The sequence below is a fragment of the Erinaceus europaeus genome, chromosome 5, assembly GCF_950295315.1.
Source record: "Erinaceus europaeus chromosome 5, mEriEur2.1, whole genome shotgun sequence".
Classification (NCBI taxonomy): Eukaryota; Metazoa; Chordata; class Mammalia; order Eulipotyphla; family Erinaceidae; genus Erinaceus; species Erinaceus europaeus.
In genome coordinates, this window is record NC_080166.1 from 117,603,682 (window position 1) to 117,620,283 (window position 16,602).

Here is a 16,602-nt window from a genome sequence, read left to right on the forward strand (position 1 = left end):
CATCCGGGAAGCCAAATGTCCATCCTCCCCCTCACCACAGGGTTTTTACTTTGGTGCCCTACTTTCAATTTAGTCAGATCCTGCTTTTAGTTTCCCTTTCTGTTCTTCTTTCTCAACTTCTATTTATGAGTGGGATCATCCCATACTCATATTTATCTTTCTGACTTAGCTCACTTAGCATAATTCCTTCTAGCTCTGTCCAAGATGGGTCAGAGAAGGTGGGTTCATTGTTCTTAATAGCTGCATAGTATTCCATTGTGTATATGTACCACAGCTTTCTCAGCCACTCATCTGTTGTTGGGCACCTGAGTTGATTCCAGGTTTTAGCTATTATGAATTGTGCTGCTATGAACATAGGAGTATATACCTCTTTTTGATTGGGTGTTAATGGAGTCCTTGGGGTATAACCCCAGGAGAGGGATTACTGGGTCATAAGGAAGGTCCACGTCTAGCCTTGTGAGAGTTTTCCAGACTCCTCTCCACAGAGGCTGTACCAATTTACATTCCCACCAGCAGAGCAGAAGGGTTCCTCTGTCCCCACAGTCTCTCCAGCATTTGTTGCTGCTGTCCTTTTTGATGTATGCCATTCTCACAGGAGTGAGGTGGTATCTCAATGTTGTCTTTATTTGCATTTCTCTGACAATCAGCGACCTGGAGCAGTTTTTCATATGTTTGTTAGCCTTTTGGATCTCCTCTGAGGTGAATGTTTTGTTCATATCCTCTGCCCATTTTTGGATGGGGTCATTTGCTTTTTTGGTGGTAAGTCTGCTGAGCTCTTTGTATATTTTGGTTATTAGTCTCTTGTCTGATGTATGGCATGTAAAGATCTTCTCCCATTCTGTGAGGGGTCTCTTTGTGTGATAGTTTCTTTGGCTGTGCAAAAGCTTTTCAATTTGATGTAGTCCCATTGGTTTGTTTCTGCTTTAGTCTTCCTTGCAATTGGGTTTGTTTCATCAAAGATGTCCTTGAGGTTTAGATGGGAAAGTGTTCCACCAATGTTTTCCTCTAAGTATTTGGTAGTTTCTTGTTGGTATCTTCTAATTCTGCTTTTAAAAACCCCTTCTGTTTCATTTGGTTTAAATCCCCCCTGCTTAACGCAGCATTCTATTTACATAACCACTGTATTCTATTTACATAACCACTGCCATCTATTTACATAAATCACTTTTACATTTACATAAAGCACCACCTTCCCTCCAGGGCATTGGTGGTTTAGTGGTAGAATTCTCACCTGCTCCACCCCCTCTCCTTATCACACCCTGATCCTCTCCTTGTTACACCCTGATTTTCACCAGTCACTTTTCTCTCCACCCTCTCTGCATCACATCCTGTTCACACCCTACTTGGGAAGTATATATAAAGACAACATTGTTCGTTTTAGTTAGTTGTTAGTTTAGCTTGGCTCAGCTTAGATTGTGCTGCGTCTTGCATGAATATAAAGAGATACTGCCTACAGCTCAACCATGAGGTCCTGGTCGTCTGTTACCCGCCTGTGAAGCCAGCCCGGCGAAAACAACAGTTTCTGTTCTAACATCCAGGTCCTTGATCCATCTGGAGTTGATTTTTGTTTCTGGTTAGATAAGGTGGTTCAGTTTCATTCTTCTATATGTTTCAACCCAGTTTTCCCAGGTGCTTGCATGATTAATCTACTGTTTCTGGCAGTAATTTATCCATTTTCCCCCATATTATTGACAGGATAGAGAGAAATTGGGAGTGGAGGGGTGACAGAGAGGGAGAGACCTGCTTCACCACCTGAGAAGCAAGCCCCCTGCAGGTGGGTAGCGGGGACTCAAACCCAAGGCCTTGCGTATGGTGAAATGTTTGCTTAACCAGGTGCACCACTGCCCCCCCCCCCAGTAATTTTTCCTTCACAGTCCCTCCCACCCCCACTTACTGAGAGGGCACCTGCTGCTTCTCTATTTCAAAGTATACTTCCTACTCCATTCTCAGCATGTCTGCATCAACAACTATACACACACATTCTCTCTCTTCTCTCTTTTATACACAGACACACTTCATTGTTGAGATAATTTGGAATTTTGTTTCAAGCTTTTAATAAGCATTATTTTTCTGGTTAAAGAGATTAAGGAACGTTAGGGGCCAGGTTGTGGCACACCTGGCTAAGCGTACAAGGACATTACAGTGTGCAAGGACGCAGGTTGAAGCCCTTAGTCCCCACTAGCAGGGGGAAAGCTTCATGAGTGGCATGAAGTAGGGCTTCCCTCTTAACTCCCCCTTACCTCTCAAGTTCACTGTCTCTATCCAGTAATAAATAAAATAAAAAGAGCTTAAGGAACATTAAAAATCTCCAGAGTGTTGATACCATCAGTTTATAATTTTATTCGTTTTTAATCTTTATTTTTATTTATTGCATAGAGACTATCAGAAATTGAGAGGGATGGGGGAGAAAGAGGGAGAGAGACAGAGACACCTGCAGCCCTGCTTCACCACTTGTGAAGCTTTCACCCTGCAGGTGGGGAACTAGGGGGTCAAACCTGGTTCCTTGTGGATTGTAACATGTACACTCAACCAGGTGAGCCACCACCCGGGCCTGATACCATCAATCTATCATTGTCCATAATCGTCCTTCACTGCTTTTTGCGTAATCTGGCTTTCCCAAAGCAGGACTAGCTCCAGGCTCTGATTGGTTTTCATCTGGTTAGAACAGTTTCCATATATTTCCTCTGATGGTTTACAGGATGGCAACACATTAGATCCTTTCTGACCTCAAAATGTCATTCTTTTTCTTTAAGTACAATCTTAGCTGGGAATGGAATTCTTGGATCTTGTTCAAATTTTCTCAACAGTCAACCCATTGTCTTTTCATTTAAAGTATAATTAATCAGATACTAGTCTGATTAATTGCCATAATGATTGATTCTTTTTTTCCTCTGAAAGTTCAAAAGATAGTTCTTTACCTTTGAAGTATTCTAGTAATTTCTCAGATCTATGTTCAGTTTCATTGTATATCTTACGTTAATTTCAATAAACTTCTTTATTTCACTTTATTTTAAAATGTTACTTTTCTGTTATTTTCTGTGATATTTTTCTCCTTCTGAATGTAAAAATATTTACCTCAAAGTCAATATGGATTATATATACATATATATACACACTTGAGTATATGCCTAAATATCACGTAAATACTAGAAGATACTGGGATACTATTTAATAATATTTTTTCAGATTAAATAGTTCAAGTATATAATTAAGGTAAAAATAACAATACTTGAAAACATAAAAGGATATATGTTTTTTTCTTTCTTTTTTTCTTTATTGAGGGATTAGTGGTTTACAGTAAATAGTAAAATACAGTAGTTTGTACATGTGTATCATTTCTCAGTTTTCCACATAACAATTCAACCCCCTCTAGAGGCTCCTCTGCCATCATGTTCTGGGACCTGAACCCTCCTCCCCACCCCAGAGTCTTTCACTTTGGTGCAGTTCACCAACTCTTTTTTTCTTCTTTTATTCATGTAACACACAAAATAATCATATACTTGGCATTAAAGAAAAATTTGCTAAGTTTTACAGAAATTTCTTTTTTATTTTCAAACTCATTGTCAACAATAAAAATACTTCCATCCCCTAGTTATTGGAAAATAAACAACCTCCACATAATTTCTGGTTCAAAGAGGAAATCAAAACTGAAACCACAAAATAATAAAAAGATACTGTATTAGAATGAAATCTGTTAAAGGTATACTAGGAGTGGGGGAAAGGAAAACCTATAACCTTAAATAATTTTATTGCTTGAAAATAAAATAAATTTACACAAAGACATAAATATCACAGCATATTTGTAATAATCTGTATGTTATTTTTCCCAAGTTTTGAGAAAATGAATCAGAAGGCCCCAGTGCTTCTGTTGATTTTTCAGATTTGCTTCATTTGAACTATTTTCCTTTTCATTTCACTTTTTCACCAAAGTCACAGTGAGAGCGGATAAAGCGATTAAGAATTTCTCTGTCTGAAAATTAAGAAAAACATGATGAAAACGGCTGTTTAACTATCTACATGTCAAATAAATTCTAGAAAGGACAAACATATTGATAATAGAGCTCTGTATACAAATCCGATGAGACCTAAATAATCAAAGAACATTTTCTTTATTATTATTATTATTATCTTTATTTATTGGATAGAGACAGCCAGAAATCGAGAGGGTAAGGGAGGTAGAGGGGGAGAAAGAAAGAGAGACACCTGCCGACCTGCTTCACAGCTTGTGAAGCTTTGCCCCTGCAGGTGGGGACTGGGGGCTCAAACCTGAGTCCCTGAGCACTGTAACATGTGTGCGCAACCAGGTGCGCTGCCACCCAGTCCCAGAACATTTTCTTTAATAGCTTAAATAAAGGGCAAATATGTAATCATTTATTTTAAAAGCTAGCTTAATATTCAAAAGAAGAGTGTAGACTTTGGAATGAAACAATAATAACAAAAAAACAAAAACCTCAAGTAACCAAATAAGTGGGCAAAAGATCTGATAGATACTTCCCCAGAGAAGACAAATAGATGCTTATAGATGTCCAACAACACTTGTTATCAGAGAAATGCAAATTAAAACCACAAGGAGATCCCACACTACACCAGTGAGAGTAACCTGCAGCAAAAAAAGATTAGAAACAAGTGCTGTTGAACTTTTAAAAATCATTTGGGATAGGGAGTCGGAGGTAGTGCAGTAGGTTAAGCGCACGTGGCACGAAGCACAAGGACCAGTGTAAGGATTTCAGTTCGAGTCCTGGCAGGGAAGGCGCTTCACAGGCGGTGAAGCAGGTCTGCAGGTGTCTTATCTTTCTCTTCCCCTCCTCTCTCCATTTCTCTCTGCCCTATCCAATAATGACGACATCAATAACAACAACAATAAAACAAGGGCAACAAAAGGGAATAAATAAATATTTTTTAAAAAATCATTTGGGATAAAAATGAGTGGAACTGGAAGTGATTATGCTAAGTGCAGTAAGAAGAAGTGTGAAAGATAAATACTAAATGGCATCACTCCTATGTGTAATATACATAACTAAAGCAAAATCTTGAGGGTGGGAGGTGGGGGGAAGTAACCAGACTGTGCAAACCATGTTGGTTATCAGAGAGAAAGAGAGAGAGGGCACAGGAACTTGGGTGATACGTGTGGTGAATTAAGCACACAAATACGTAGGTGTGAAACTACTCCTGAAATCGGATGATTTTGTAAACTGATGTGTGGATGTTAAATCACTGGTAATGAATCACTTATTTAAAAAAGAAAAACACTGTTGGTGACTATATGGGGGAAAAGGAACTCTGGCACATTGTTGGTGGGAATGAGAACTGGTGCAGCCCCCCCCTGGAAAACAGTATGGAGAGTCCTTGAGCAAATAAAAACAGAAATGCCGTATGATTTTGTAATGTCGCTACTAGGCACATATTCAGAGGTCATGAACATAAACACTAATTTAAAAGGCTATGTGTACCCAATGTTGACAGCTGCACTATTTACTATATAGCCAAAGTGTAGAAGCAAGCTAACTGTTCATAGCTGGATAGAGAAGTTGTGGGACCTATTCATATATATTAATTGGTAACAGAATACTCAAGGGGATACTACATGTTCATTAGAAGATACATAGGCTGAGTCTTTGATATGTTGTCTCTCCCAAAAGCCTAGACCAGGGAGAACAGAAGCAACCGGTAGCACAGCTATATACAAGATGCTGGGTACTATACCCCGGACCCTAACAAAGGGACTTTCCAAAGTTAACCCAATCACCAAATAATGTGATGATAACAATAACTACCCATTGTCTTCTTGAATCCTAAGACAGCAGGAACCTCACATTTCCACTATAGAGCCTATATTTCCCCCAGTCCTGGAACCTGAGGGTGGGGCCCACTTTTCTGCATGCTGCTCTCAATTCAAACAAATAATATTGCATCCACGGATGGCAGCCTAATCAACGCAATGAGTGCCACCCCAGCATGCTGCACTTTCTGTGTCTAGAGACTTCAGGTGTGGAATGACAACCCTTCAGCTTCATCAGTCGGTGAGACCTTTCCTTTCATAGCATTCTCTAATTCCATTCCAGGTGGTCCACTCCCCAATAACATCCCCAAACCTAGATATAGTCCAGGTCTGTTGGGTAGTATGGCAGCTCCCCTGGCTTAAAGCTTCTATCTCTAATCCTGCTTAACTAAACACTGGCATGCCTGCATGGCACTGGTTTGATCCCACTCAAAGCTGCCATCTATTTACATAAACCACTGTTAACTAAGCACCACCCTCCCTCCAGGGCATTGGTGGTTCAGTGGTAGAATTTTTGCCTGCTCCGCCCCCTCTCCTTGTCACACCCTGATTTTTCACGAATCTCTTTTTGCTCCACCCTCTCTACATCATATCCTGTTTACACCCTACTTGGCAAGTATATATAAGGACAGGATTGTTAGTTTTAGTTTAGTTTTAAATGGCTTAGATTGTGCTGCGTTCTGCATGAATAAAGAGATACTGCGTACAGCTCAGCCATGAGTCTCTGGTCGTCTGTCTCCCGTCAGTGAAGCTCAGCCCGGCACAGGTCCCCTGAGATAGAGCATAGGTTCACACGTGCCCATAAACTAGGGGAAAAATATATACCTGAAAGCAGAAGTACAAGAGCATGCAGGGAATACCCCCCAACACTTCATCTGCACTATTCCAGTCTTTAGGTCCATGATTGTTCAACAATTTGTTTGGCTTTGTATGTTAACTCTCTTTTCAGCCACCAGGTTCCGGATGCCAGCAGGATGCTGACCAGACTTCCCTGGACAGACGACTCCATCAATGTGTCCTGGAGCTCTGCTTCCTCAGAGCCCCACCCTACTAGGGAAAGAGAGAGGCAGGCTGGGAGTATGGATCGACCAGTCAACGCCCATGGTCAGCTGGGAAGCAATTACAGAAGCCAGACCTTCCACCCTCTGCAATCCACAATGACCCTGGATCCATACTCTCAGAGAGATAGAGAATGGGAAGGCTATCAGGGGAGGGGGTGGGATATGGAGATCGGGTTATGGGAATTGTGCAGAATTGTACCCCTCTTATTCTATGGTTTTGTTAATGTCTCCTTTCTTAAATTAAAAAAATGTTTACAAATATATAAAAACAAAGAATACCAAAAAAAAAAAAAAAAAAAGATGGCATTGTGCTCTTTGAAACAAACAGATGGGACTAGAAGTAGCTGTGCAAAGTGAAATAAAAAGTAAAAGGCAATTAAGGTTTCACTCATGTGTGGAGTATTAGAAACAGCAACAAACAAACTGGCCCAAATAATAAACTGACTCAGACTTTGTGAAAACTAAGGTTGTTATTAGAGGGAATGAGAAGTTTGGGAATGAGTAAGACTAGAAAACTAGACTAGAAAATTTATCTGGGAGGCTGTTGAATAACATCATGCATAGGGGAGGCCCTGAGTTAAAATATGTCAGCACTGCACTACAAAAACATAAATAAATAAAAATAACAGAGATTTAGATTAATTTGCTCAAGTGATGAGCACACAAACTCAATACCAAACACTAACAATCAGGTGAGGCTGCCAAAACACTCATTTTTCACGGCTTGTCTTCCTCAGACAAGGGTCCTAGGTCCTGGTGTTTTGTTGTTTTCGACGGGCTAGGTTGTTTTTTCCGGGCTGGCTTCATGGGCAGGTAACAGACGACCAGGGACTCATAGTTGAGCTGTAGGCAGTATCTCTTTATTCATGCAGGACGCAGCACAATCTAAGACGAGCTAAGTTAAACTCAAGGTAAAGTACAGTAAAACTCACAATGCTGTCTTTATATATACTTGCCAAGTAAGGTGGAAACAGGTTGTGACATAGAGAGGGTGGAGAGAAAAGTGACTGGTGAAAATCAGAGTGTGACAAAGAAGGGATCAGGCTGTGACAAGGAGGGGGTGGAGCAGGCGAGAATCCTATCACTGAACCACAAATGCCCTGGAGGGAGGTGGAACTTGTTAACAGTGGTTATGTAAATAGAATAGTGTTAAGCAGGGGGGATTTAAACCAAATGAAACAGAAAGGGTCTCATGTATACCAACAATTCCCCCTTTCTTTTTAACTAATGGCCATTGTGGGGTGAACAGAAACGTATATCGTACAGGCGTTTTCAAAATAACTGGCATAAGACATGGAAAACAAAATAGGTGAACAGCAATAACCAGTGTGATGCCAAGGGGAGCTTTTCTTGCCTCAAAGGGCAAGGCCTAGCAGGCAAAAGGGCATTTCTTGCCTCTTGGAGTGCTTCATGCCTCTGGGGGCATCTCTTGCCTCAAAGGGCGTTTCCTGCCTCTGTGGGCATCTCTTGCCTCTTGGGGCGCTTCATGCCTCTGTGGGCATAACCTAACAAGGAGGGGGAGTTTTCTGCCTCTGGGACAGAGCCTGCAGGCGAGGGGACATGGTCTATAAAGTCTCAAGGCAATTGGCTGAAGTTAGTCTTTGAGAAACACAGCAGCGTGTACCAGTAAGTCCGATGGAGGTGTCAGTCCAAAGTAGCTGACCACAGAAGAAAATGCCGGAGGATGAAACGCTGCACGTCTGTCTCGATGGGGAATGTTGGCCACCAGAATTTTGCTTTTCTGTAGAGAGTGATCTTTGGAGTCTGTGAATCTGTTTCTTCAGGTCGTGCCAGGTCACCTCATTGGTTTCCAGGGGCGATGTCAGAGAACAGGATCCAAATGGATTTCCAGGAATTCCATTTGAGTAGATGCTTTTTCATGTGAAGACTTTGACAGCTGAAATTTACTTACTTGTCAAACAAAACTTGTAGCAGATTAGAAGTTTACTATAATTGATAACTCCATTATAATTGGAAGTCGTTTCTAGTATGATTTTAAGGTTGTTTAAACAGTTTAAACTCAATAAAATGTGGAAAGGTAAACAGAAGAACCACGGTTAAAAGCCTCAGGCATGAGAATAATTAACATTATCATTGCACTATCTGCCCCACCCATAACTCATACAGTTTTCAGGATTAAATGTTTCAGATTCATGTCAAGACATAAAAGAGAAATCAAAGGAGGGAAAAAACAACTTTTTGGATTGTTTCTGGATGTCTCTAGAAATCATGGCTGCGTCCAGCTTTTTTTTTTTTTTAAGTCAATGTCAAACAAAAATTCATTCAAATCATTCTCTTATGAAACGCAACTTGAACCAGATTATCAAGATCTCACCATGTAGGATTAAGAATCCCTGGAGGGCGACCTAGTTCAAAAAGCTCTTCGAAATTCCATTTAGGGTGCTTTGGACTGTTCCTGCTGGATTGCTTCAGGCACCCATTTTTCAAAGTGTCTTCCCATCGAAGAAAGAATCCAATCAGGAGAGTAGAACTAACCACGTGACTCCACACTTGGGAACTGCCAGGGTACTGGAGAATGCTCTTCAAATTAGAGTAGTCCTTCTCCATGGGAAACATTCGAGAAGAAGTCCAGAAAGTTCCAGGGGAAATCCCCATGCATATCCCAAGGTCTACGATCATGGTCATAAAGAACGAAATTATGGCCTGGAGCAAAATGTAGTCCTTTTCCTCGGGAAACATGAGAGAGGGAATCCAGAAAGTCCAAGGAGAAATCTCTGTGCATCTCCCAAGCTCTATGATCCCGGTCATAAGAAACCAAAGTTCCCGGTGAGGGAACCGAAGTGTGGCCCAGAGTAAAATGTTCCAGAGACAGAGAAACTGTCTCATAATAAAACAGTAGAGGCTTTGGCAAACCTCTTCGTAAGTAGAAGAGAAGACCATAGTGCATAGGTAGGCAAAGTCTTCACTTATCTGGGAGTTGCGCAGGTCTGGTCCCACGTTGTGGCGCCATATGTTGTTTTCAACGGGCTAGGTTGTTTTTTCCGGGCTGGCTTCACAGGCAGGTAACAGACGACCAGGGACTCATAGTTGAGCTGTAGGCAGTATCTCTTTATTCATGCAGGACACAGCACAATCTAAGACGAGCTAAGCTAAACTCAAGGTAAAGTACAGTAAAACTCACAATGCTGTCTTTATATGTACTTGCCAAGTAAGGTGGAAACAGGATGTGACATAGAGAGGGTGGAGAGAAAAGTGACTGGTGAAAATCAGAGTGTGACAAAGAAGGGATCAGGCTGTGACAAGGAGGGGGTGGAGCAGGCGAGAATCCTATCACTGAACCACAAATGCCCTGGAGGGAGGTGGAACTTGTTAACAGTGGTTATGTAAATAGAATAGTGTTAAGCAGGGGGGATTTAAACCAAATGAAACAGAAAGGGTCTCATGTATACCAACAGTGTTTCCTCCATCCCTTCTCCTCCGTTGCTGTGTCTCTGTCCCCATGATTTAGACCAGTGTGCCGTATCTGCTCCTTCCCCTCTCTCTTCTAAAATGTACCTGCTTGAGTCTTGTACTGTCAAAGCCAGACAGTACAGTAAACCAAGTGAAGTTGAGGTGGTAAGAATTCAGCCTAACACATCTGCTGCTTTTCATTCCTATATCCCCACTCAGCCCCACCACAAGCAGACGAAGCTGAGATATTCACCAGCTGAAACTCATTCTTGTTGCCCCAGTCCCTGGCAAAATGACAAGAGGCTTGTGGGGCAAGAATTCATAAAGAACTTCCTAGTTTCTAGTCAGCCCCCAGCAGAGCTGGCCTGAAGAGCAGGCAGTTCTAAAGTCAAACTGGGACAGAGAAGCAGTGTCCCATGAAAGCAGACCCCACATGGGCCAGGTTCTGGGAGTGGCTACTCAACTACCTGTCCCGTTGTCCCGTTCCACCCCCCCCCCCCACACACACACACACTGCCTGAGGGCACCAGGGAAGCTGGAACACTAAGAATATACAAAACAAACTAGCTGGGGAGATAGCATAATGGTTGTTGTTGTGGCGGTCTGGTGTCGGGCTGATTGTAACAACAAATGGTAATGCATAAAGGTGTTTACATCTGAGGCTCCAAGGACCCAAATTCAATCCCCTACACCACCATAAGCCAGAACTGAGCAGTGCTCTGGTAAAAACAAAAATAATAAAAATAAGTTCAAAACAAATCCTAGTTACTTTCCTTGCAACTAGATCTTGTTCCAATTGTCTGGCTTTGGGACACACGGACAGTGCTTTCATGTGAAAGATCATATAACCTAGGAATCTTAGAAGCAAGAGCTGTAAGTTGAGCAGAGGCTTCAAGAAAGCTCCAAGGAACCCTTAGCTCACCCCCCCACCCCACCCATGGGACCAAGCTGGAGCTGGTACTACAAATGGCATACAGATAAGAGAGGCTGAGGTGCCCGAAGCCACCTGGGTGCCCACACATGCAGAGAAGTGACAGCTCTGTCTGTAGCATGGGCCCCTGGGCAGACATCAGCAACTGCTGGGTGAGACTACAACATTCTCAGAGAGATCAAGCAGATGTGGGTCTGTCTGTGCAAAAAGCACTGTATAAATGCAGATGATGGCTTTCCCTTACTGTGTGCAAACTGGGAGGAGGAACACACAGCTTCCAGGGAAGGTCTGGCCAGCCAACTGCAGGCAACCGCTCAGTTTCCCTCTCAAGTGTCAAAAATGGCCCAGAGGCTTCTGTTGATGGGAATGGGGCTCCCTGGAGGAAACCGGGACTTTAGAACCTGCCTCAGTCTGAACTAAGGCAGCTGCTTCTTGACTTCCTCAAATCCCAATATTCAAGCATTTCTGGCCTTTGAGCCATTGGCTCTTGGTCTGTAAAAGTGGCAAACACCCTTTCCCCTAACACACACACACACACACACACACACACACACACACACACACACACACACACCATGCCTTGTGAGGGCAGAATAGAAAGGTTATGATAAGAATGTTGTAGGAATAGCCTCTTCTGATGGTGACTGGGACAAGCAAAGCACAGAGTCTAGAGACCTGAGAGAATCAGGTAGGAGATGGAGAGCAGCAGCTGGAGGGTTTCTGAGTGTCTGAGGGAAGTCTGACAAGGCACAGCACAGTGTGGAAGTTAAGAAAAAGAACATACGGAAGTCATCTTGGATAAAGAAATTGCAGTGCTTTGCTCTTTCCAGGCAGAAGACTGCCCAGATAGAAACAATAGGTTGTTTTTCCTTTGCTGAAGACAGCAGAAATACATAGTGTGCTTTTGCTTTGCTTATTAACTAGATAAGCCAGATAGAACAAATATTGTTTAGCTAGCAGGAAGTCACAGTATAGGGCAAGTGGAACTGCAAAACATGCCTTTAGAAATAATATAGTAATAAGTATAAACACTGATTCTAAGATTCTGATTCTAATAAATATAGTATAAAAACTCAAGTCAAAGCACTCAGTTCTCCACCACTTGCCTCCCCTGTTTTTCCTGTTTCTCCATCCGAGTCTCAGGTCATCATTCTTATCACTGCTGTGACTTGTGCTGGCCAGGTTGTGTCCTGGCAATGGCATCTGTTTTTTTAAGGATGTGCTACATGAAGATTCTCATGTCACAGTGTAAGTAACAGCAAGTAGAAAATAAAGACTAGTCAAAATAATGCCAGGAGACAGTATAAACTCCACCAAAGAAGTTAATAAACTGCAAAGAGAGGTCATCCTAGAGTGATACAACCACAAGCAAGGGAAGATCAAGGAATGAGCAAAAAGGAGACATATTTCCCTATTAGCCAATGGGATATAGTTACTAGCAACTCTTTTTTTTTTTTTTTTTTTTTTTTAACAAATGCTAGTTACTTTGCTTGCAACTAGATCTCGTCCCAGTTGTGGAGAGGTGGGTCAGGAGATAGCTCACCTGGTGTAGCACACACTTTGTCATATAGACGGACCCAGGTTCTAGACCCCAAACACCACATAGAAACATCATACATAGGGGAAGTCTTGTAAGTGGTGCTGTGGTGTCTCTCTTTATATGTCTCTTGGTCCCTCTCTCTCTCTCACCCTCTATCTTGAAAAAAAAAATCCTGCCAAGAGAGGTGGAATTGTACAAACCCAAACCTGTGGTGAAGGGGAGTAATAATAATAATAATAATAATAAAGAAGAAAAAAACAACATAGAAAAAAGTTTTCAATGGGAATTGAGTTCTGCACAGAACTGTGGGTTTTTTGTTTGTTTGTTTTTGGTAATATTTTTAAATTCTGTGAGTATTTGGCTCCAATGCAGTTGAGAGCCAGGATGACTTCTGTTTGGTGGAAAGCAGTGTATAGTATGACCCATAGTTTCAGCAAACAAAAAACCCAGGATCTCATCTTACCCCTGTAGGAAACACTCTGAAGGTATGCTTGGACTTGGGAGGGAGTAACTGTGTTCAAAATCGTTAAGAGATCCAGGCAGGTTTTCCCGTAATCGCTTTGGTAAATAGTCTGCCTTTTTGTGAGCTCCTGAGTCCGCATGTGGCTGTAGAGCACAGAAGGCACTAGGGAAATGCAAGAGAAGCAGAGTTGGAGGGGGCCAGTGTGCAAGGCACTCCCGTCCTTATTTGCTAGAGAGGCCACTGGGCGCACTGAGTCCAACATGGAGCTTCATTCTTAATGACGATGTGGGAAAGTGAGGCTCTGCAGGAACGGACTCCTCCCAGGAACCATGGCGCTCTACTGTCACCATCATTAGGGGATGGGTGTGATTAGAGAATGGTGGAAGGAAAGCTGACTGACCACCAGAAATTCTTCCCTAAGATGGACTAATTTGCAATCAGCATGTCAGGAGAGAAATACTCTCTGTCTAGCTAAAAAAAAAAAAAAAGATTCTGTTAAAAATATATAGGGACTGGGGCCAGGTGGTGGCATACCCAGTTATGCACATATGTCACAAGGACTGGGTTCAAGCCTCAGTCCCCACCTTATAGAGAAGAAGTTTCACAAGCGATAAAGTAGGACTGCAGGTGTCTCTCTCTCTTTCTCTGGCTTCCCCTCCCATCTCCATTTCTTTGTTCTATCAATCAACCAATAAATAAATATGTTATATATATATATATCCCTAGACATATCTTTCCCTTTCATGCCACTTCGTGTGCTGAGCTGGAGTGACATGGTAAGAGGTCTCCCCTAGGGTGAGCTCTTTGGAAGAGTGATGATATCTACAGGGATCATTGCCATCCAGACTAACAGAGGCACAGGCAAAACCAAGCTCACCCACAGTAAGTGTGACTCAGTTGCCTGTGGGTTCTATAATTCAGAAGGTTACCATGAAAGAAATGAATGAAGATATAATACAAAACCTAATTTCTTCTTTTTAAAAAGTCTTTGTCATTTTTAATGAGAGAGAGAGAGAGAGAGAGATACACAGAGTGAGACCAGAGCACTGCTCAGTTCTGGCTTATGGTGATGCTATGGATTAAACCTGGAACCACAGAGCCTCCTTAGGCATGAAAGGCTTTTTTGCATAACCGTTATTCTGTCTCCTTAGCCCCCAAACCTAATTCTAATACTTCCCTGATGTTTGCTTTACTTTCCAATGAAATGAAATTATTACCTTACTTATCATTTTTTATTGATGTGATATGGATTTACAATATTTGCAAGATTTTTAGAATATAGTTTCACACCTTTATTGCCCAATTTTTGTGAACTAAAAAACCCCTGTAAGTACTGCTTTCAGTTCCAGGGGTCCTTTCAAAGGAACCATTGTCCAGAGAGCAGGAGCCTGGTAAAGGAACTAGCTTCTACAGCCTGATCAGAGTGTGTGCTGGGACCAGAAATGGCTGAAGTGGGGAAGAGTCAGAAGACATATGATAAAGTTCTCGTAGAATAACAGATTAATATGTTAGTTAACCTCTGGAAAAGTAGAACTGAATGGCTAGAAGATTCAGCAAGATTCAGCTGTTGAAATCTCTCAAACAGCTGGAGTATCTAGGAATAAAGGGGCCACCTTCCAGGATGGGACATTCCTCTGAGGAGTTTAAGCCGGGCTGATGTCACCCTATAGTGGAGGTTGAGGTAGAAAGGACTCCACATGGCATAAAAACCTAGACTAGGTAAGTTCTAGGGTGATTCCATGCTGAGCTTCTATTCTCTGATACCAAAGTACTACTGGATTCAAATTCTAAGTGAGAATATCTAAGACAGAGACCAAATGATAAACCAATAGCTTGGAGGTAGTGTGTTAATATATACATATATTTATGCTGAAAACAATAGGAACCCAGATTCTGAAAGAACATGTACATCGAATGGGTACTAAACTGGAAGGTCCTTGAAGGGTGTGCTATATGAGGGTACTTGTCAAGTGGACTCTTTACATCATTTTTCAAAATTTATTTTCCCTTTGTTGCCCTTGTTTTTTATTGTTGTTGTTATTGATGTCATCATTGTTGGGTAGGACAGAGAAATGGAGAGAGAAGAGGAAGACAGAGAGGAGGAAAGAAATACAGACACCTGCAGACCTGCTTCACCACCCGTGAAATGACACCCATGCAGGTGGAAAGCCCCGGGCTTGAATCAGGATCCTTATGTCCGCTGGTCCTTGCGCTTTGCACCACATGCACATAACCCACTGCACTACCGCCCGACTCCCTTCTGTACATCATTAAAAAATTTTTTTTTAAATATTTATTTATTCCCTTTCGTTGCCCTTGTTTTATTGTTGTAGTTATTATTGATGTCATTGTTGTTGGATAGGATGGAGAGAAATGGAGAGAGGAGGGGAGGACAGAGAAGAGAGAAAGACAGACACCTGCAGACCTGCTTCACCACCTGTGAAGCGACTCCCCTGCAGGTGGGGAGCCGGGGGCTTGAACCGGGATCCTTATGCTGGTCCTTGCGCTTTGCACCACCTGCACTTAATCCGCTGTGCTACCTCCCAACTCCCCTTTCCATCATTTTTATAGCAACTGAATCCTTCCTTTCATTTTACAAAGGAGGACTGACTTTGATTCCCTACAGCTGTCCCTTCCAGACAGAACACATACTCATTCTGCAACATAACACATTCTGCAGTTCATTCTCTCCTCAGATTTACTCATTTCTTGGCTTCAAGGCTAGGGGGCATTGAGGCATAGTGTGACTTTCAAGCAAGGATCAGTGGCATTGTCTACATGTCCCTCTGTGCTGAGGAATCTTGGAGCAAGAAGATAGAACCTGTGAAGAAGCTGTTTTAAAAGCCCCAGCTGTACATACCTGCACCCCGAGAAGGAAACTGCAGGCTTGAGTAGCACCCATATTTAAGACTGAAATCCTGAAACTCAGGGACATGAGGTGGAAATTGGTAATTCCGTCGGAACTCAGTTTCTGCAGGTCGAGGAATTAACGTTTTCCAATCTGGAAATTTCTGATGTATTTTCTTCATGTTCTGAACTGGGGTGGGTGCAGAAATGGAAAATAATAATTAACCCTCGTGGCTTATTTCTAACTATTGTTTCTCTTTGCTTCTGATGGTAGGTATCTTCCAGCGAATCACACTAAAATTTATGCTTCTTGTATTTAAAGAATGGTCAATGTTCTACTTTTTTTAAAAAAGATGGAAGGAGAGAGGGAGAGAGAGGGAGGGGGAGGAGGGCACCGTAGCCCTGAAAGTTTTTTTCAATGTGGCAGAGGCCAGGCCACGACCTGGACTGAGCCCATGATAAAACCACACACTTATAGAGCCTATATTTCCCCCAGTCCTGGAACCTCTAGGGTGGGGCTCACTTTCCTGCATGCTTCTCTCAATCATACCAAATAAAATTGCATCCACT

The 16,602-nt window shown here is 42.2% G+C and overlaps 1 protein-coding gene across 3 annotated transcripts in view; it reads right to left on the reverse strand.

Moving 5' to 3' along the window:
- Positions 1–3,725: 3,725 nt before the first annotated feature.
- TEX26 (testis expressed 26) overlaps positions 3,726–16,602 on the reverse strand; it is a 44,903-nt gene continuing 32,026 nt past the window's right edge. For 2 of the 3 annotated variants that reach the window (XM_060191659.1, XM_060191661.1), the window contains 3 exons: positions 16,046–16,222; positions 13,186–13,347; positions 3,726–3,970 (listed from right to left, as the gene is read on the reverse strand). In XM_060191659.1, the coding sequence (XP_060047642.1) occupies positions 3,909–3,970; positions 13,186–13,347; positions 16,046–16,222 (401 nt within the window). In that variant the 3' untranslated portion in view covers positions 3,726–3,908. The remainder of the gene's footprint in view (positions 3,971–13,185; positions 13,348–16,045; positions 16,223–16,602) is intronic. The other variant, XM_060191660.1, reaches the window with a different exon arrangement.